This window comes from Filicampus tigris, chromosome 20 (assembly GCF_054856515.1).
Source record: "Filicampus tigris isolate MCC_2025a chromosome 20, RoL_Ftig_1.0, whole genome shotgun sequence".
In the NCBI taxonomy this organism is placed as follows: Eukaryota; Metazoa; Chordata; class Actinopteri; order Syngnathiformes; family Syngnathidae; genus Filicampus; species Filicampus tigris.
The window spans coordinates 10,683,590-10,703,077 of NC_141236.1; the positions used below are offsets into that span (position 1 = coordinate 10,683,590).

General features: G+C 44.7%; 3 protein-coding genes and 1 long non-coding RNA gene across 10 annotated transcripts in view; 3 read left to right on the top strand and 1 right to left on the bottom strand.

Moving 5' to 3' along the window:
* The first annotated feature begins 924 nt into the window (after positions 1-924).
* ccn2a (cellular communication network factor 2a) lies at positions 925-7,027 on the top strand. The gene is made up of 5 exons (XM_086019479.1): positions 925-3,249; positions 3,326-3,542; positions 4,564-4,818; positions 4,912-5,123; positions 5,966-7,027. Exons 1-5 carry the CDS (start codon positions 3,178-3,180, stop codon positions 6,260-6,262), a joined length of 1,053 nt encoding a protein of 350 aa, XP_085875605.1. The 5' UTR covers positions 925-3,177; the 3' UTR covers positions 6,263-7,027.
* Positions 7,028-7,366: 339 nt separating this feature from the next.
* On the top strand, positions 7,367-14,142 carry unc93a (unc-93 homolog A). 5 transcript variants are annotated; one of them, XM_086019104.1, is made up of 9 exons: positions 7,725-7,837; positions 9,093-9,205; positions 10,604-10,785; positions 10,970-11,199; positions 11,773-11,898; positions 12,180-12,391; positions 12,943-13,078; positions 13,176-13,307; positions 13,582-14,142. In XM_086019104.1, the coding sequence occupies exons 2-9, from the start codon at positions 9,116-9,118 to the stop codon at positions 13,860-13,862; spliced, it is 1,389 nt and encodes a 462-aa protein (XP_085875230.1). In that variant the 5' UTR covers positions 7,725-7,837; positions 9,093-9,115; the 3' UTR covers positions 13,863-14,142. The 5 variants fall into 5 exon arrangements, with proteins under 5 accessions (XP_085875229.1, XP_085875230.1, XP_085875231.1 ...); XM_086019105.1 differs by lacking the exon at positions 7,725-7,837 and adding an exon at positions 7,893-7,968; XM_086019106.1 differs by lacking the exon at positions 7,725-7,837 and adding an exon at positions 7,979-8,404.
* LOC147128291 (uncharacterized) lies at positions 10,549-14,977 on the bottom strand. Of its 2 annotated transcripts, XR_015083935.1 has the most exons (5): positions 14,856-14,977; positions 12,677-12,728; positions 12,491-12,577; positions 12,166-12,370; positions 10,549-11,176 (listed from the first exon to the last, which is right to left on the bottom strand). It is a non-coding gene; the product is annotated as an uncharacterized LOC147128291 (long non-coding RNA). The 2 variants fall into 2 exon arrangements; XR_015083934.1 differs by lacking the exon at positions 10,549-11,176 and having other exon boundaries at positions 11,491-12,370.
* Positions 14,978-15,250: 273 nt separating this feature from the next.
* Positions 15,251-19,488, top strand: part of ccdc85cb (coiled-coil domain containing 85C, b) — a 45,135-nt gene continuing 40,897 nt past the window's right edge. For both annotated transcript variants that reach the window (XM_086019108.1, XM_086019109.1), the window contains exon 1: positions 15,251-16,507. In XM_086019108.1, the coding sequence (XP_085875234.1) occupies positions 15,763-16,507 (745 nt within the window). In that variant the 5' untranslated portion in view covers positions 15,251-15,762. The remainder of the gene's footprint in view (positions 16,508-19,488) is intronic.

Below are 19,488 nucleotides of genomic sequence, written 5' to 3' on the forward strand. Positions count from 1 at the left end.
CACTATCCCCTCTGAGTCACGTTGATTTGGGGTTTTTGGACCGCTGAGGCGATGACGCACGCAAACAGGCCGCAAGAGCTGCAAAATACCACAGAACATTTTAATACCGCCCGCTCATATGCTTTCTCATCGATCATAATGTAGAGACCATGAAATGAATTTTTAAAAATCATTTTGCTGTTAGTTTTAGTTTTTCTGCTGTATTGTGTAAAACGTGGTCCAACAGACAGCAAGGCATGTTCCAAAACAGGCAATAACAAGCCTCTCGGTTTGCTGTGCAGCACTTGGGGCAACACTGCTGTCAAAATAAAGGCCTTCAAAATAAAAGCATGACAGTGTACCAACAGTTTTAGCACACTTCACTTGGGGTCCCATGGTGGCTTATTTAGTGTTTGCACTCGAGCTATCTAGTGCATGACTGTTAAATAAAAGCCCAAGAAAGTATGGAGAAATTGTGTGCATGCTTTTATTTTGAAAGTCTGACTTTTGACAGGATGTGTCACATTGATGTTGCTTGAGTGTTGTTGATAAAACTTGGACCGTAGAAAAACCTTGCATCGATTCCGCGAACTGAATTGCCGGGCTGCGTGTTTTTTTTTCTGTACAAAAAACAAGCGGGTGTACAAAAATACGGGACAAAATACCGATGTTAAAAGAAAAAAAAACGGAGCAGCAACACATACAAAATTTCAGTCTATTCTGGTCTCCTTGCAAGTTAAATGTGTTGCTTTTAGGGCCGAAGATTATCACATGCTGAACTTTGCACGTAACAGCTGACATGTTCTCGACGGAATCTGCTCCCCAGCCAAGCTGCTTCCGTCAGATATCTTCGGAATCAAGTTCAGGCGGACCCTGCGGCCGCGATGACTGACGGGACGGGACGGGATGGGACGGGACGGGACGGGACACACGCGCTTTTGTCTCGCTTCCTACTGTGCCCATCCAGCATAGAAAGAGAGAACACATCCATATTAGGAAAAGAGAAGACGCCCTTATATGGCAACGCTTCCTGCAAATAGTAACAAGCCTGTCTGCTGGCTCTCCTCGCACATTCCTGCAGCTCCAGGTTTCTTCTTTTTTTTTTTTTTTTCCCTCTCATTTCCGATGTGCTAGCTGGCTGGCTGGCTGGCCGTGGAGCAGGCCTGCCTTTCATAAGAGTCTAGCCTGGTGTGTGATCCCCCCACCCTTAAAAAAAAAAATACACAAACCTCTGTCTAGCTTTTTTCCTCAAGTACTACTTAAGCCTGGCCGGGCACACGCTGCACCTGGTCTTTCGGCCTTTTTCATGTCGCACCAAAAGCTCATTAGGCAGGTGAGCGGAGGAGAACAAGAAGAGTTATTCCCGGCACTCCGGCCACGCTGTACTGTACGTGCTCGCCGCGCCGCGCCGCGGCTGCGTTTTCACTTAAATCGCTCTCTGGCCGCCATTTGCCCTGACTAAGGCGAGCTGAAAAACAGAACCTCCCAAAGTTCATTTTGTACCAAACATACTTTTTATGTCAGCTAACACACTGACACGGCACTTTTGAAGTGGACCGCATGTTTGAAAAAAAACCCAGAAAAAAAACACATCCACATGCGGGAACGTTATTGTGATTTATGATTTGGGTTTGAATGTTTTTAAAGAGCTAGTTCACCCATTTTATTAGTGACTGCAAGTGCGTTAAAATATGACATCAGGGTTTGATTATTTTCACAGATTTTAAAGTAGGACAAGGGAACATCAATAGTCACTATTATCTACTCGTATTATTGGAAACTTTAGACTTCAGTATACCCCAATGTGGTTCACGGCCGCGTCGCCACAATATGTTTTTGGTTTTTTTTAAGCCGCAATCACCGATACACAGAAACAAACTTGCGCAGAAGCTGTTGTCGGCCGCAGCTCGCATCCAGAGACTCACGCGGACCCGCTGACATTGCGCGGCATCCTATCACTGATCAATACATTTGTGTGGTGCCTTCGCTCAGCTTGTCTGTGAAATTCAGATTTGTAAGCCAGCGTAATGGCTAACACGTCCCTGCAGATGGCGGCGTTTTCATCACAATCTTCTGTGGATCTTGAAAGATACTCTAAAAATGAGCCTTTTTTCGGAAATGACTTTCTTCGAGCTTCTGATTGGCTTGCATACTCTTGTCGCCTTGGGCGACAGTGCCGGCTGTCACTTTTTTTTTTTTTTCTTTGATGCGCTGACAATTACTTTTGACTGTTTTTGGCGGGCATCACATGCCCCGCCTCTCGCCCCAAAGTCAACCGGGATAGGCTCCGGCAACATAATGAGGCCGAACGTCATAGAAAATGGATGAGCAGATGAACCCCCACACCCCCCCCACGCACACATATTTGCTCCTCACAGACTTCAAAGGTAAGCTGCTCAGTAGCCACATTCCCCCATTAATGGGAGCGCAGAGCGATAGCGCAGACGTCCTAAACCGCCCGTGAGCGCGTCGGACTGATAAAACATTGTGATTCACGCCTCAGTCATCTTAGAATGACGCCAGCTGACAAAAATGCCTCCAGACACGACCGCACCGCCCCCCTCCCCCCGAGTCCAAGTCCACCTTTGTGAAGTCTCTCCAAGCTCCCAAGTAATGATTTTCCTTTCCTCCCTTCTTGTTCATTCATTCATTCATTCTCCGTTCATTCCTTTTCATGTGGCCGACCCCTTTGAAAATTCATATTTATAGGCTTTGTGTTTGTGAAGTCAGACTTGAGGAATTCCCAGTGTGGGGTCCCGGGCCTCCTCTGAGCAGACTTCCTGTTCCAGATGAGCGAGCGCTGGAGAGAGTGGGCTTGCTGTTGTTTGGCCAGCCCGGCCTCCTCCTCCTCCTCCTGCTCCTCCTCCTCCTCGCCTTCAGACGGCAGGAATGTGGGATGTCTGGAGTGGGGGTCAGGAAGCCAGGAAAGAATGCCAAGTATGTCCATGTTTGTCCAGGGCTGCCCCCCCCCAGCCTCCTCCGAGGTGACGTCGCCCCCACCGCCCCCACCCCCCGAGGGCCGAGCGCTATAAAAGCGGCGGCGCGTCGCCGGCAGAACTCAGAGCGAGATCGACCCGAGCTAAAGTCTAGCTTTCACCTCAAGAAGCGAGGAGACAACCGACTCCCCCCCTCCCACGACAAGAGATCAACTCGATCAAGGAAAAGGAAGACTTACTCCCCTGAAGGAAGAATCTTTTTATGCCCTTCAAGATGCCCGCTGTGAAGAAAATGATTTTGCTGCCGCTTGTGTGCGCCATCTTCTGGACCCTGGTAAGTCTTTGTTTCTCTCACTCGCCGTGCGTTCGTTTGACGAGGCGTGCGCTAAGTTGACTGCGCTCGCCTTCAGGCTGCCGGTCAGGAGTGCGGCGGCCCGTGCTCGTGCCCCTCCGCGCCCCCCGAGTGCGCCCCCGGCGTGAGCCTGGTGCCCGACGGCTGCGGCTGCTGCCGGGTGTGCGCCAAGCAGATGGGAGAGCTGTGCACCGAGAGGGACGCCTGCGACACCCACAAGGGCCTCTACTGCGACTTTGGCTCGCCCATCAATAGACGCATCGGCGTGTGTACAGGTGAGGCCGCAGACGAACATTCGATATCAGTCCTGTCAACCCGCGTTGTAACTGTAGAAGAAGTCGTACTTTCCTAAAAAGAAGACAAACCATCAGTGTTGGAATGTACCGAAAAACATTGTTGCACTTTGCTAGAAAAAAAAAGGGTTTTATTATCCCCCCCAAAAGATGTACTTACTTTCCTGAAAAAGAAGATAAGTATTGATGTTTGCCAAAAAGAAGGCAAACAATTGGTCATTTTGTAATTGATTTATTTAAAAGGGACAGTGCATATTAATGAACATTTACATGTCAATATGCCAGAATTAGCCAACGGCAACTTTTCATCTGCAGTTCTTGATGGTACCATTACAATGAGAGGAAGGACAAAAAAAATCAACACATAGAACTGACACGTCAACGACAAATGAAAAAAAACGTAGAAGCCTGGTGTTATGAGCTATTGGTAGCTATTGAGTTGGCTATTGGTCTTGCAATTTGCTTAAAAACCTTTGATGTTGTGCTTTACCTAGTAAAAAAAAAAAGATTGCACTTTCCCAAAATAGATGTACTTTCCTAAAAAAAAAAAAAAAAGTAATGATGTTTGCACTTTGCGAAAAAGAAGCCAAACTGTTAATGTTGAAATTTCCCTAAAAACATTTGATGTTGCACACAAAAAAATAGCGCTTTCTCCATAAAGATGTATTTTCCTAAAAACTCTTGCAAAACTATTCATCTTTGCACTTTTCTGAATAGAAGACAAACTATTGGTGTTGCACTTTCTTAAAAAGAAGACAAACCAACTCATGTATGCATGCTCTCTCGTATATAGATCTGGCAGACAGGAACAGCTCAAAGTGACCAATTTTAAATTCACAAATATGGTCCCCATACATGGTTGAGCAAAGTATGGCTGGAAAAAAAAAAATCTGAGAATTGACTTACCTTTTCAGACGTTTCATTTGCATTTCACTGTGTTCCTGTTTGTACCAAAAACAGACAAAGAAAAAAAAAATGACCCGTTTGATTTTTGTGTTTGCAGCACGAGAGGGCGCCACCTGCGTGTTTGGAGGAATGGTGTACAAGAGCGGCGAGAGTTTCCAGAGCAGCTGCAAGTACCAGTGCACCTGCCTGGACGGGGCGGTGGGCTGCGTGCCCCTTTGCTCCATGGACGTGCGTCTGCCCAGCCCCGACTGCCCGGCGCCCAGACGCGTCAAGGTGCCCGGCAAGTGTTGCGAGGAGTGGGTGTGCGACGCCCCGCAGCACACAAACAGCTTCATGGGCTCCGTCTTGCCCGGTGAGTCATCGCTAATCCCATCCCGCCTGAGCCGCTTCCCATCCGGACGGGTCGGCTAATCTGGCTGTTTGCTTCCTGTTTGCTCGCGAGCAGCTTACCGCCAAGAGGAGACCTATGGCCCCGATCCGTCCATGATGCGGGAGAACTGCCTGGTTCAGACCACCGAGTGGAGCGCCTGCTCCAAGACCTGCGGCCTGGGCGTCTCTACCCGGGTCACCAACGACAACCGCGAGTGCCGCCTGGAGAAGCAGAGCCGCCTGTGCATGGTGCGCCCCTGCGAGTCCCATCTGGAGCAGAGCATCCGGGTCAGTACTCCATTACGAAGGCCATCCGTCACATCGCCACCAGGTTTACATATGCAAGTGCAACCTATTAGAATCAAATAGGATCGGGTCTTTTTTTTTTTTTAAATTAAAATATAATAAAATATTATACATTTCAGTGATATTATTTGCAACCTCAAGTACAAATAAAATGCAATCAAATTGTGAGATTTTTTTTCTGTAATTGAAAGTAAAATAAGATTGATTTTTTTTTTCACAAAAAATAAAATTTAATAAAATGAAAATGAGATTAAAATACAAAATTGTGATTATTAGAACAAAATATAAAAAATATAATTTGATAAAAACCCTTAATGATTTTGTCAGCGCCCTGAAATAAAAATAAAAGTACAATACAAATAAATAAAATTAAGAAATAAAATGAAAACAAAACATGCAGCCTAAAATAAAATAAGATGAAAACAAAAAATATAATTGTATCATAAAATAAAATGGTGATATTTGAAACTATAAATACAAATGTGAATGATTTTTTTTCCTGCAATCAAAAACAAAGCATAATAATAATAGTCAGTAATTATTTTGCAATTAAAAATATTTTTTTTAAATCAAACTAAATATAAATGTGAATAAATTTTTCCCCACAATCAAAAATAAAATGACATAAAATTAAAATAAAATATAATGAAATAAAATTGTGATGTGATTTAATTTTAGCTGCCATGCAGATAAAAACAATGCAATAATGCCTTTTTGCAACCTAAAATCAAACCAAATTCAATAGCATGAAATCCAATAAATCAAAATGCGTACCATTAAGATTGACAGAAAATTAAATATATTTTTCTTGCTTTGTTTGTCAGAAAGGGAAAAAGTGCATCCGCACGCCTCGCCTGTCCAAGCCCATGAAGTTCGAGATCTCGGGCTGCACCACCACCAAGTCGTACCGCCCCAAGTTCTGCGGCGTGTGCCTGGACGGCCGCTGCTGCACCCCCCACCGGACCACCACGCTGCCCATGGAGTTCAAGTGCCCCGACGGGCAGGTGATGAAGAAGCACATGATGTTCATCAAGTCGTGCGCCTGCCACCACAACTGCCCCGGCGAGAACGACATCTTTGAGTCCGTCTACTACAAGAAGATGATGGGCGACATGGCGTGAGGGAGGCCCGGCCGGGGAAGCGCCCGCAGCGGCCTTGTCACTTGAAAACAGAACTCATCTCGCAGCTCCGTCCCTATATACACAAGCCTCCTTTTTGTGCTTGCTTCGTCAGAGTAGCCACGCGCACCTTTTGTGTCGCGTGTATTTGTGCGTGCGTGCGTGCGTGTGTGTGTGCGGCTCGGTGCACTTTTCAGACAGAGGGAGAGATTCCTGCACTAATAATATTGTGGACAACGCGCCCCGTCCATTTTTTTACTGTAATTTTTTTTTTGGGGGGGGGGGAATCAAACTCTTGAGCTCCCCTCTAAATGAGGTGTGTAATGACTCCCCCACCCAGACAGGCAAATGCAGCACACCACAGCGGGCCACTGTTCACCTTTGTGTGTGAGCACGTGTGTGTGTGTGTGTGTGTGTGTGTGTTAGCACAGGCCTCAATGTGGGTCTTGTGCAAAGGTCAGCGTTTCCGTCCGGACGCGAGTGGGCGTGAGTGACCACGGCACTGAGAACTAAGAAAGATTACTAGAAGAAGACTGGAAGAATTGTTAGTTCATTCCAAGCAGAAACATGTAAATGTTGTATATATTTGTACAGTGTAAGTTAATTTAAAAGCCGTGATTGTTCTGTGCTTTTTTTTCCAAAATGTATCAATAGTTTTTGTTTTGTTTGGACGACAGTATTTTTTATTATTTTATTGAGCAGTGTGACAGATTCTTACATGTTTTGCTTTGTAGCTGGAAATAAAAATGTTATATTTTTTGATACAAACCCACGCCTCAGCGTTTCTGTCTTTAGACTCAAGACCGGTAGGTGACGTGATTGCACGCAGTAAAAAATGTTTTTAAAAAGAACCCTACAGTTGGCACTGGAGACGCTTTAGACATTTTTGATAGTACAACAGTGACCTCTGGTGTATTAAATGTAATATACTGTATGAACCAATCATGGAGCAGCGTTGCATCTTTTCTTCGCTCTCACTTAAATTTCAAGTGTTCAAAAGTCAAGCTGTTGTCTGCGTTTGTCATTGCGACACACGCTTCCGGTTTATGGCTTTTGATTAGCGGTGATGACACCCGCGGCTGTTATATTAACACTTGTTGCAGAAAAAGCAAAGCTTCCCTTCTTTATTTTCTTCATTGCAGCCTTGAGGCTGAACTTCATATTTTGAAACCCTAACCCTCATCTGAAAACACAATTGGAAACCACAAGCCTAGTTTGAAACGATCAATTTCAAGCCTATTTTTCCTTTGGACCTCCACTATTCGCGGTTATGACGCTAACGCGCAGGTGACAGCGCGTGTTGTAAACAAGCATCGCGGTTGTAAAGCCAGAAGTCAACGCCCTTGGAATAACTCTCCATAAACCTTTACCCTTTTCCCCGGCTCCTGTATGTAACCATGACGACGGGATGGGCAACTGCCGGCCCGTCCAATTTATGCTTTGTTTTTGTCAGACGGACGTTTCACAATGCTTGTCCAATTTGAAAGATGGCGTCGTGTAGAAAGTGAAACAGGTGAGAAACGCCATTTCACTTTTCTAGCAGTGGGAGCCCACCAAAAATCACAAACTTCACCCAAAGTAAGTAGCCTCTGCAGTAACAGTACTATGTGTAAGACATTTCAAACCGAATGTATTCCATTTTTTTGCCAATCGGATTTGTTCACAATGGCGGTTTCATTTGAAAGCTGGCGGTACGGAGAGTGAAACAGGTGAGAAACTTAACGCCATTTTACTTTTGTGGCAATAGGAGAACGTTAAAATGGTTGTTTTTTAAAACCGAGGTAACCATGCAGCGTCTTTCACTCGGGCGAGAAAGCGCAATTGCAGTCTTTTCTGGTGGAATGCAAAGCTGAAGACACCGTGGAGCCAACTTATTCGTCTTTGTGCTGCTCACTTGTTTGTCAGACTATCTTTTTTGAGTTCCAGACACCAAAATACAATTCATAGTTAACTGTAGGCCTGATGTCTGTGCTAGTTTACTGGATATTGAAGTTATTGGCGATCTTCAAATATGAACAGGTGTTCTAAAATTCCGTCCTACCAATGGCTAGTGTTCTTGCGCACGCATGCGCACAACGCCGATAAGTGTTTTCGTGGGAATTTTGTAACTTTTTGTCGTACCTGTCGTACAGTCGGTTAAAAGCGGTGAGTACTTACTATTTTCGTTTTTATTGAGTCATATTTGACTTTCTAATTGCCTCAAAAATACTTTTGTCGTGCGATTTCTGTCAAAGCTTTTAAGCATCGTATCTTTTGAGCATAGCGGCCACGCTTCATCACGCACGCAGAGCATCTCAATTGTCAGGACCTACTACCTGTTTTCACCTCTGTGGTTTATGAATTTATCAAAACAAAAAAAAATCCATCCATTTTTAAAACATATCTCAGGGGGCTGCCATTTTTGTCCTATACTGCCACAAGACGCCAAGAACCTCTCCCATCAGTCACGCATCCGCGCGCATGCGTGTGTGAATGCATGACATAACGCAACAGTGAATTCCTGATAACAGTAGTGATAAAACAGTGCTCATCGCGAACTTTTTAATGTATCATATGGTAAAATATTGATATGAGGTCCAAAGATAAGCTCAAGTGTGTATGTTTGAATGCGCGCGCGTGTGTGTGTGCGTGTGCACTTTGGTCTTGCTAGTAAAAAAGTATTTATAAGACAGGTTCCTCCACTCAGCAGCATTCAAGTTTCCCAAGGGGTCACCACCACAAGCTAACCAGTCTTGTATTTGTCAGTTCTTATTATCATTATTGTTATTATTATTAGTAGTAGTATTATTATTATTAAGGTTGTGAGAGTTTGTTTGAACATATATTTTTGGAGGTTGGGTTATTGGGAGAGCAGCCATGATTAGCCGGAACTTCAAGAACGTGGTGGTGGTGTCGGTGGGCTTCCTGTCGCTCTTCACGGCGTTCGGCGGACTCCAGAGCCTGCAGGTTCAGTACAAGCTTGTTCTTCAGATTTCCATTATATGGACCTGTACATTCGTAGCCTTTTATAAACCTAAAAACAGTCAGAGTTCAGGCTAATTGTATGAGCCTGGGGCTTTTTTAAAATGGCTGTTTTGCCTAAAAGGACATAAGCAAAATAGATAACCTAAATTGTTTGCTTTTATTCTCTCATTAATTATTGATAGTGTTCTTTTTGTTGTTTTTTTTAGGGCATAATACTTAAGTATTTTTAGTTTTACTCATTACTCAGTCAATGAACTGATGGCTATTTTTACGATGCACAAAATTGAGTTTTGATCTGTTTCATTTTCTATTGTAATCTATTTTCTACCATTTAATTTAATAGTCTTCGAGCCGTGGGGCAAAAATGATCAGTGTTTATTTTGTGCTTCATTTAAGTCACTTTAATTGGCCATTAATTATACTTAATATGTATTAATATTTGAAAATGTTGATCAAATTATCCACGAGGCATCCGTGGTACAAGCAGTGCCGTTGATCTTCACTGCCATTTTTATTAAAGGGGAAGTCAACCCAAACATATTTTTTTTCAGAATAGGTTCTATGCAGGCCCACTAGTTGAAACAAAGCATTCTGATTAATATTGCGTTTGTAGAATAAGAGTTAATCCACCCGTTTTTAGCCATCTCTGGGGGCGGCCATTTTGTGACTTGCTGTCGACTGAAAATCACAATGACAGTGAAGTTCAACAGCGCCTCTTGTAACACAGATGCCTCGTGGATCATTTGATCAACATTTTCATATTATATATACTTAACGGCCGAGTAAAATGATTTAAATGATGCACAAAATATCATTTTTGCCCCATGGCTCAAAGACTATTATTTTAAATCATTTCAATTAAATGATAGAAAATAGATTACAACGGAAAACGAAACAGATCAAAGCTGAATTTACTGCATAGTAAAAATAGCCATCAGTTCATTGGCTGAGTAATGACTAAAACTAGAAATACTTAAGTATTATGCCCTGAAAAACTAAACAAGAAAAATGTCTGTTTTTTTTATGACCAGTCCCTTGTAAAAACATTTTGTATTGTATCATTTGACTTGGTCTTGCATGTTCTTAATTTTCTTACGCCATGTTTTTGATTTCCCTAATTTAAAAAAAATGAATAAATAAAACTATACCTTAGTATGTATTACGTTTCTTTATTCCCATTGCATAATAATCCTGCCAACGGTTACTGGTCACGATGAAAGTAACGCTGCTTTGGTTGAGTCAGACGTGCAGCCCGCCAAACGTTTCCGACAACGGGGTGGCCGCACGCTTGTGCTCAAGGCCTACATTTGATTTTACACACACACACACACACACACACACCTTTATGTATAAGCGTGTGCATGTGGCTCCCCTGTTCAGAGCAGCTTGAATGCGGAGGACGGCATGGGGGTGGCGTCCCTGAGCGTCATCTACGCGTTCATCATCATCTCGTCCATGTTCCTGCCTCCCCTCATGATCAAGAACCTGGGCTGCAAGTGGACCATCGTGGCCGGCATGGCCTGCTACGTCTCCTACTCCTTCGGGAACCTCTACCCGGGATGGTAGGAACCATACGCAATACGCTACATGCTCGTTGGCGATGACACACCGTCGGGGACATTGTGAGCTACGAGGGAACGTTAAGGGACTTGATATGACTTTCGGGGGCATTACAGGACTATTGTGGCTTTCGGAAGATGAGCCTACTGACTTGCTTGATCTGAGTTGGACGCGTGCGTTTGTCAGGTACACGCTCATCCCCACCTCTGCCATCCTGGGGTTGGGGGGCTCCCCTCTGTGGTCGGCCAAGTGCACGTACCTCACCATCTCCGGCAACAGGCAGGCGGCCAAGGAGGGCAAGAAGGGGCCCGACGTCATCAACCAGTACTTTGGCATCTTCTTCTTCATCTTTCAGTCGTCCACCGTGTGGGGGAACCTCATGTCGTCGCTCATCTTTGGACAGGACACCAACATAAGTAACCATCGCCTAAACCGCACCCGCAAGGAGCATATTGATGGAAACCGACTAACTTAAATTGTCCTCGTGCATCCCAAGTTTAAAGTATGGTGAAAAAAATCTGACCAAAATGAAGTTCAAATGTATAGATGATGTAGTGAAAATGTAAAAGATATGAAGTATTAAACAAGGAATGATTAAATGAAAAAAAAAACAAATGACATCAAGTTCAAGTGGCAAGATTTTTCAGGAAAAATGTAAAAGATATTGAATAAAATGTCATAATATATAAAAAAAAAAAAGGGAAACAAATTGCGACCCAAGAAACAAAAAAAGGTAACAATGTAAATGTTGTGTAGTAGCAACATAAAAGACAATTTAGAAAGAATGCAAACCATTCAAATACAAATAAAACAAGTCAAACAAGTAAGTGCAGGCTAAACGTTGCATGTAAAAATGAAGCAATTACGACACAAAAATAGAGAACTTGAAGAAATGTTTTTCCTCAGTTAAAATCATGATTGGCTAAAACTGTAAAAATGTTTTCAAACAATTCTCACGTAATCATGTCAATGATGCGTTGTGTTGCCAGCTGACATTTCGGAAGAGCAGCTCCAGACTTGCGGAGTTGCGGAGTGCGGCCTGGCCATCGACTCCAACAGCACCAGCAGCCGGCCGGCGCAGAAACTGGTGTCCATACTGGTCGGATGCTACATTGGTAATATCCGCGCTAATCACCTTCGCATATGGAGCGCGTTGCAGTACGTCATAATCTTAAGAGCTACGTAGCAACATCAGCGCCGTGGCCTAACCCACGTTTATATACGGTTGATATGAAAAGTCCAAACATCAAAGGTCAAAGGCTAGCTTTTTGACAGGAAGCAAAACCAAAAAGATTTGTCGTCATTTCATATCATTTAAATCATAGAATTGTGAATCGGTATTTCCGGTTCTTATCCAATCAGAAAAACTGTAGAATTCTGACCCCTTGCTGGACAGGCGTGGGCGTGCTGGCCATGCTGATCGTGGCCGTGTTCCTGGACAACATCGACCACGAGCAGGCCAGCCATTTCCGCGGCAACCGCGAGCCTTTCTGGCACACCTTCCTGGCCACCTTCCGTCTTCTGAAGGACTGGAGGTTGCTCACCCTCATCCCGCTCACCATGTTCAGCGGCTTTGAGCAGAGCTTCCTGTCGGGAGAGTACACCAAGGTGAGGTGAATGTTGCGCATTTTTAAGTGTTTTAGTTATTTATTTCATTTTTTAAAACCGTACAGTACAAAGGCAAGTCTGAATTTTAAAGTTGCATACCTTGAGTGTAGTACCACGTTGTGCCACGATGTGTCAGCGCTGAGTAAGTCAGTGTTCTTGCTTGGCTGCCATCTTGTTGCACCAGAACTACATTGAAGTGAGTTGAGGGGCTTCATTTAAACAAAATTAGTGCTTTCTTGTGGCAACTAAAGGGAATTATAAACCCTTTTGGGGGGCGTCACTTACTCTGATTTTCACTGTTGACGTCAGGACCGCCTTTTTTAGTCATCTCGGTATCCTGTGAAGTTGAAAAAAGGTCAGCCAATTTTGACAGAGTAACGAGAAGTAAAGTTTTTTTTTTTCAAATGCAGGGAGTAAAAGTCAAAAGTCATGTGAAAAAGAAATACTCAGGTAAAGTAGAGATACCTCCAAAGTCTACTTCCGTGTAAAGTATTTGTACTTGGTGACTTCCCACCGCTGAGAGCGTAACGAATGTTTGTGTTGTTTTTCAGAACTATGTGACGTGCGCCCTGGGTATTCACTACGTGGGCTTCGTGATGATGTGTTTCGGGGCGTCCAATTCCCTTTGCTCCTTCATCTTCGGCCGACTGGCTCGCTACACCGGCAGGCCGGCGCTATTCGTTCTGTGTACAAAGTCCCGCCTTTCTCTTTCGTCTTGTGGTTTTGGATTGACAATTGCTAAACAACATTTTGTGTTTATTTCCCATCCCTTTTTGTCTTTTAGCGTCGGTGGCGAACTTGTCGTGCATTATCGCCCTGTTGTACTGGAGGCCTCATCCTGACCAGTTGGCCGTGTTCTTTGTGTTTCCCGCCTTGTGGGGAATGGCCGACGCCGTCTGGCAGACGCAGACCAACGGTCAGTAGACTCAACAAAAATTGTTGGCTTGTTTGTGTTTTTGGCTTTTCATTTATACGGTAAACCCCCTCCATTGTGCTACCCCAAAAACTGCGTTGTAAAACTGTACAAAAATCAATATGCAAAATAGCAGGACTGCAAACCCGGAATTCACAACGGAGGGTTGTTTACTGTATCGGTTATTTTTCGTGTCTTTGCAGTATCTGTAGTGTCAATGAAATAATTATAAGACACTTTGTATTCATTGTTGTTTTTGTCATTGTTGTTGCGGCAGCTCTGTACGGCATCTTGTTCCCCGATGAGAAGGAGGCGGCCTTCGCCAACTACCGCATGTGGGAGTCTTTGGGCTTCGTGATTGCGTTTGCGTACAGCACCTTCCTGTGTCTGGAGTATAAACTGTACATCCTGCTGTTCATGCTGCTGCTGACCGTGGTCACCTACCCGGTGGTCGAGTACCACGAGTACAAGAATTCCACGAAAGCCGAGGACGGCGGAGACGACAAGGGCGCCGTTGCCATGGACAAGAGCAACGTTTACTGCCAGACCCTGCTCTGAGCGAACACACGGCAACAATTGTCGGCTGCTAGCATAATCCCAACTCCAGAATACAAGGACAAACTGCTCACATGGTCCAAGATGGCAAGATGCTTGGCTGAAGGGGTTATGTCAAATTCAACTCCGATTTTAGTGCAAAAATCATGTAGTTTTAAAATCACACTATAAAGACAGCACTCCAAACACTATGTGAGGAACATTAGCATACTTTTGTAAAGTGAAAGCTGCATGTACATTCTTAACGCATTTTAAATTATTGTATTAAATATGCTTTGTTGTATTTTTTTGTGAATAAGGGTTTTTCTCCGGGTACTCCGGTTTCCTCCCACATTCCAAAAACATGCATAATCGAACGCTCTAGATTGTCCCTATGTCTGATTGTGAGTGTGAATGGTTGTTTGTTAATGTGTGCCCTGCGAATGGTTGTTTGTTAATGTGTGCCCTGCGATTGGCTGGCAATCAATCAGGTCAGCTGGGAAAGGCTCCAGCACGTGACCCTCGTGAGGATAAGGAGGTTTAGATAATGGATGGATGAAAAATATGGACCCCTGTTATGTATTACATAATAAACGGTTTTAACCACCCAACACGTGACCTTTATCGTCAACATTAACATAGTCATCCCTCAAAAAGCCTTTGCTGTTCTCTTGTGGCCAAATGCTGCAGTACATGTCAAGCTCATTACTCAGAAAACGCACGAAACATTTCATCTTGAAAGACACAGCCGCACTCATAACAAAGCAAATAAAGCGCAACGTTTAGCCTGGTCTACCACAACCATATAGGTAAGCACCAAATATAATACAAAATTAGTATCAAAATGTGTCTGTTACTCTATTATTCAAATATGTGACGTCGTTTTCTGAATAATGAGCATTAACGTTGACATTTGAAATGTTTGATTGCACTTCATGTTTTAAGTGTATTTTATTATTTATCAAAAGTGTGTTTTAAAGTTCTATATTCGTTTAATCTAATGATTTTTGCGCGTACCGTTAGAGAGCGCCAGCGTACCATCACACGCTCTTCATGTTTATGGCAACCTGATGAAGCCTTGTCCTACTAGGAGATCAAATATCGCGAGATTGGGCTACGCTTTTTTTCTACCTGCAGCCCAAATCCCTTAATACATCCCAACTATGAGTGCGTGTGTACAAATAAATGAGACCTATTTACTTTGTGCACTTGATAGGATCTTGCTTTGAAAAAATAATAAATTTGTCAATTTGCTTACGTTGGTTCGATAGGCAGTTCTACCACATCCAACATGGCTGACGTGTTGACGTCTCACATCAATGATTTTGTGAGCATGACGTTTTGCCCTTTAAGAGAGCAAATCTCGCGAGACTCGGTCGTCCTCCCCTTCTACCTGCGCTCCCTCCTCCCCTCCCTAGTTCCCTCCCTCCCCGGTCTTGATTGGCCGCGTTCAAAGTCCAATGTTTGGCGGAGGAGCGAGGAGGGAGGGGGCCACCATCACCGCCGCTAATTCCAGCTGCTCCTGTGAAGCTCCAATCCCGCTAAAGAGGCTTAGCAGCACGGTGGCAGGAGGGCACTCAGCGACGCGAACCCAAGTAGGACTCTTGTTTACGGCCATTCGACTGGAACGTTCGAGCGAAACCAACCTGACTACTCACCTCTCGCGTCTCGCTTGTTGAGCTCCGCGTTTCGTTTCGTTTCGCTTTGGTTCGGCGTGGCGTCCGGCGGGTGCTCGGTTGCACCGCGCGGGTGTTAATCGCTCAATCAGCCGAGGAATGTGTACGTGATTGAACAGTTTCTCCTCTTTTCCCTTGACTTTGGACAATTTGTTACCTGTACGATGTGTTTTAACACCATCCCGCAGTTGAGGCTCGGTTGAGCGCTCTCCCCCTCCTTCGAAGTAACCCTCCAGACACAGCGAGCCATGGCCAAGCACCAGTCCGACACCGCGGGCGACGACCTGGGCCAGTTGAGCGACGACGAGCTCCTCCGCGGCGGCAAGGAGGAGCTCCTGCGCCTGCTACGCCGCGTCGACGGCGAGAAGATGAGCCTAATGATCGAGCACGGCAACCTGATGAAGGACATCAACCGGCGGCTCCAGGTGCACCTCCACGAGATCCGCAGCCTGAAGGAGGTCAACCAGAAGCTCCAGGACGACAACCAGGAGCTCCGCGAGCTCTGCTGCTTCCTGGACGACGACCGGCAGAAGGGCAAGAAGCTCTCCCGGGAGTGGCAGCGCTTCGGCCGCTACACCGCCAGCGCCATGTGGAAGGAGGTGGGCGCCTACATGCTGAAGCTCAAGGAGCTGGAGGCCAACCAGGAGACGGTTCTGCGGGAAAACGCCGAGCTCAAGGAGATCATCCTCATGCTGGATGAGGAGAGGAACGGGGCGGGCTCCAGGAGCTCCATAGACAGTCAGTCCAGCCTGAACAACCTCAACGGGGGCACCGGTACGGTCCGGGACGTCGGGGACGGGAGCAGCACCTCCAGCGCTGGAAGCGCCGGGAGTCCGGACCACCACCACCACCACAATCACAACCACAACCACAACCACGACCACGTCAACAAGGCCGCCCCGGAGGGCTCCAAGTTGGGCCAACCCATGCGGAGGTCCATGGACGACCTGTCGCTGCCCCACCATCACAGGAGCATCCCCAATGGGCTCAATGGTGAGTGGATAAATACACAAAGATGTTTATGTTCATGTTTGCCAGGCTTAAAGTGCCTTTAAATCAGTAGTCCTCAAACTGGAGGTTCCTGGGGGTGCGCCAGTCCCACTGTGGTCCCCGGAGCTGTTGCTTGGTGGACCACAAAATTATGTGCAGTAAATTACCCCCCCAAAAAAGTGAACACGCAAACAAAAGTGAACATGTTCAACTGTGTTAATGTTCATGTTTGCAAGCCTTGAAAGGCCTTTGAAGCAGGGGATCTCAACTGGGGCCCCCCATGAGAGTCTGCAAGTCAGCTTGGGGGTCCCAAAAATGATTTGCAATAACTTTTTATGTTGTGCGATTTTTAAAAGTGCATATGGGAACTGTCACGCTAGTAAAATCAACATGAGAAACCAATAACACCTATGCTTTGGGATAATTAAGTTCTGATATGATTGTGGCATAAATCTAGTAAATACATTTTCTTTCATTCTTTTACAGTACAGTAAAACATTATTACAGAATTCCATCCCTTTTTTCCAAAAGGGGACATTATTTCAAATAGTGATGTTCAATACCACTTTTTTCACACTGATACCAGTACACGTATTCACTTTATGATTACTCACTGATGCCGAGTACCGATACTGCTAGTACTTTTGATGAATAAAATTTCATTTAAAACAATGACAAAGAATTGTGACCAAAGACCATTCTTTCTGACACAGCTGATTTTTTCTCTTTGCCGATCAAACTGCCGCAGTGTAGCACCAACCACCGGCGGGGAGTGTTTACTCGACGTCACTTTATTATTTTTTGCCTTAAGTATCTTTGGCTAGTATCGGCAGCTTCCATGAGTACCCGATACCGATACTTGGGGTTGGCATTTGCCCGTAACTCATTTTTAAATTAGGAGTACTGAAAATTATTTATAGCATGAAATTTGACCATTTCATCTACGGAAAGTCTGCTATCTTAATGCTAACATAAAATTCAAAATGCCATAGATGTGCGAGCCGGCAATGAGTTTGAAACTTTCAAACAGCTGCTAGTTGTACACAATGAGAGCAAACAACAATCACAAGCATTTGATGCTCTAAGGGAATGACTAATTTTGGGGATTAGTCGGAGGCCTTCTCTGCCTCTTCTTCCCACTGCATCTCTCCCAGTAGATCTCAGTGCTGCCTGGTACGTTGTGGCACAACGTGGTACTACACCCAACTCTAAATTCGGACATTGAAACTGGTCGCTTCGAAGTCCGTAAATTAAAAAACAAAACAAAAAAACGGACTAATGCGTAGCTAGCATGCGTGCGACGACGGCAACAGCATATGCTGATCAAAATTGCTTTTAAGGATTATGGTGGTGGTTGGCGGGGGGCTACTTGGATTAACCCCACCACCAAGTCTTGATTGGGGAGATTAAATCGGACGCACTCACACAGCATCCTTAAGTGCCCCCCCCCCCCCCCCCCCCCGCCTCGCCCGTTTGCTCTTTTGCTTATCTTCACCCTCCTGTCATTTGTGTTTATTTGCTGGTGCAATCCGACCCACTGCATAAAGCATAAAAACAAAAAACACAATTTGATCAATGTATTTAATAAATTGCCCAAAATATGTTTTATAAATCATAGGATAAAGGAATAGAAGACCCATAGCGAGATGTTTACGAATTCCAAAACGATTTTCAACATTGCCGGCAGCGCAAAAGGCGGCTTTGATGAACGCAGCAGCTCGGGGATGAAAGCGCCATCACGGACGGTCGGAATGACACTAAACCCAAACGAGCTGGAACGCTCCTTCATCCCGTCTTGGCTTCCGTCCGTTTGTTTATTTTTTTTAGTTTAAAAAAAAAAAAAAATTCTGCCCGTCCTCGTTCCATCATCACATTTTAAAAGCGACAGCATTCCCGTCGGATCACTCGGCTGGCGTGCAACATCGATTCCTGGAATTGGGGGTGAAGGTAGCAACAAATGGGGGGGAAAAAAAGCATGCAAGCATGCACAAGGGAGACCTTAATCCCTGTACACACACACACGCACACACACACATTTTTAACGCCGTTTAGCTGTCTTTACGTAACATCAGTATTCTAGCCCCCCCCTCTAAGCTGCTGTATGGCTCGCAGTGCCGTATGTTGCATGAAGTGTGGATTGCTTCGTTTGGATTGGCTGCATTTGCGCCCCCGCGATGTCACGTTTTTTTTTAAGTGGATTTTATTTTTTAACCGTGTTAAAGAAGGCAAGTACTCCACAAAAAAAAAAAGTTCTTCTCAGAGATCAGTTACAATATTTGCCTGAGCGTGTTGTTGTGTTCCGGCTCCTCGTGTGTTAAAGTAGCAGATGTTTGAAGGTTTATAGTTACCGTAATGTCGATGCTCATTTCCGTTAGCTCGGCTGGGACGTTTTGCATTATATGATAGCATTAAGCTAGTGGACTTTTGTTAGACAAAAAAAATTTTTTCTTTAGGGAATCGTGTTTTTGCATCCCTTTCTTCAAAAACGGGAAATTATTTGAAATTAATGAGCAAGAGTCTTTTTTTTTTTCCAACTTTTACTTCCTTAAAGTGATGTTATATGACAATCTCTTTTTTTATTTTTTTTTATTTACAGCGAGAGTGTGAAAATGGGCGCTAAGGAATACTTTTATAAAAAGTCTGTTTTCATAAGTTTATAGCATGTGCAAAGGCTAAAATGATGTAAAAAAAAAAAAAAGAAAGGTCTTTATATGAAGTGAAGTTACAGAGCAGCGTCCGAGATGAGGCTAATCTATGTCTACACTTGCCCGGAGCTCGCATACGAGCAGCTCCAATCAGCGCGTGCGTTAATCGCGCTCAGCCAACCAGGAAGTTGCTGAGATTTTTGCAATTGGCCGTGTGAAACTCGAGCCGGGTGACCATGCGGCGAGGTCACGTGGTCGCTCCTTGTGAGGTCCGCGGGCTAGCTTAATGCTGTCCAAATGTTGCTGGCAGACAAATTCTGAGTGCTAAACAAACACAGC

Excerpts from the sequence above, each read along its gene's own strand:
- ccn2a (XM_086019479.1), top strand. The coding sequence starts at position 3,178 with ATGCCCTTCAAGATGCCCGCTGTGAAGAAAATGATTTTGCTGCCGCTT. Across the intron at positions 4,819-4,911 it reads CATGGGCTCCGTCTTGCCCG|CTTACCGCCAAGAGGAGACC; the intron begins GTGAGTCATCGC and ends GCTCGCGAGCAG. Across the intron at positions 5,124-5,965 it reads ATCTGGAGCAGAGCATCCGG|AAAGGGAAAAAGTGCATCCG; the intron begins GTCAGTACTCCA and ends TTTGTTTGTCAG.
- unc93a (XM_086019103.1), top strand. The coding sequence starts at position 7,727 with ATGCTTGTCCAATTTGAAAGATGGCGTCGTGTAGAAAGTGAAACAGGT. Across the intron at positions 11,200-11,772 it reads TGGACAGGACACCAACATAA|CTGACATTTCGGAAGAGCAG; the intron begins GTAACCATCGCC and ends TTGTGTTGCCAG. Across the intron at positions 12,392-12,942 it reads TGTCGGGAGAGTACACCAAG|AACTATGTGACGTGCGCCCT; the intron begins GTGAGGTGAATG and ends GTTGTTTTTCAG.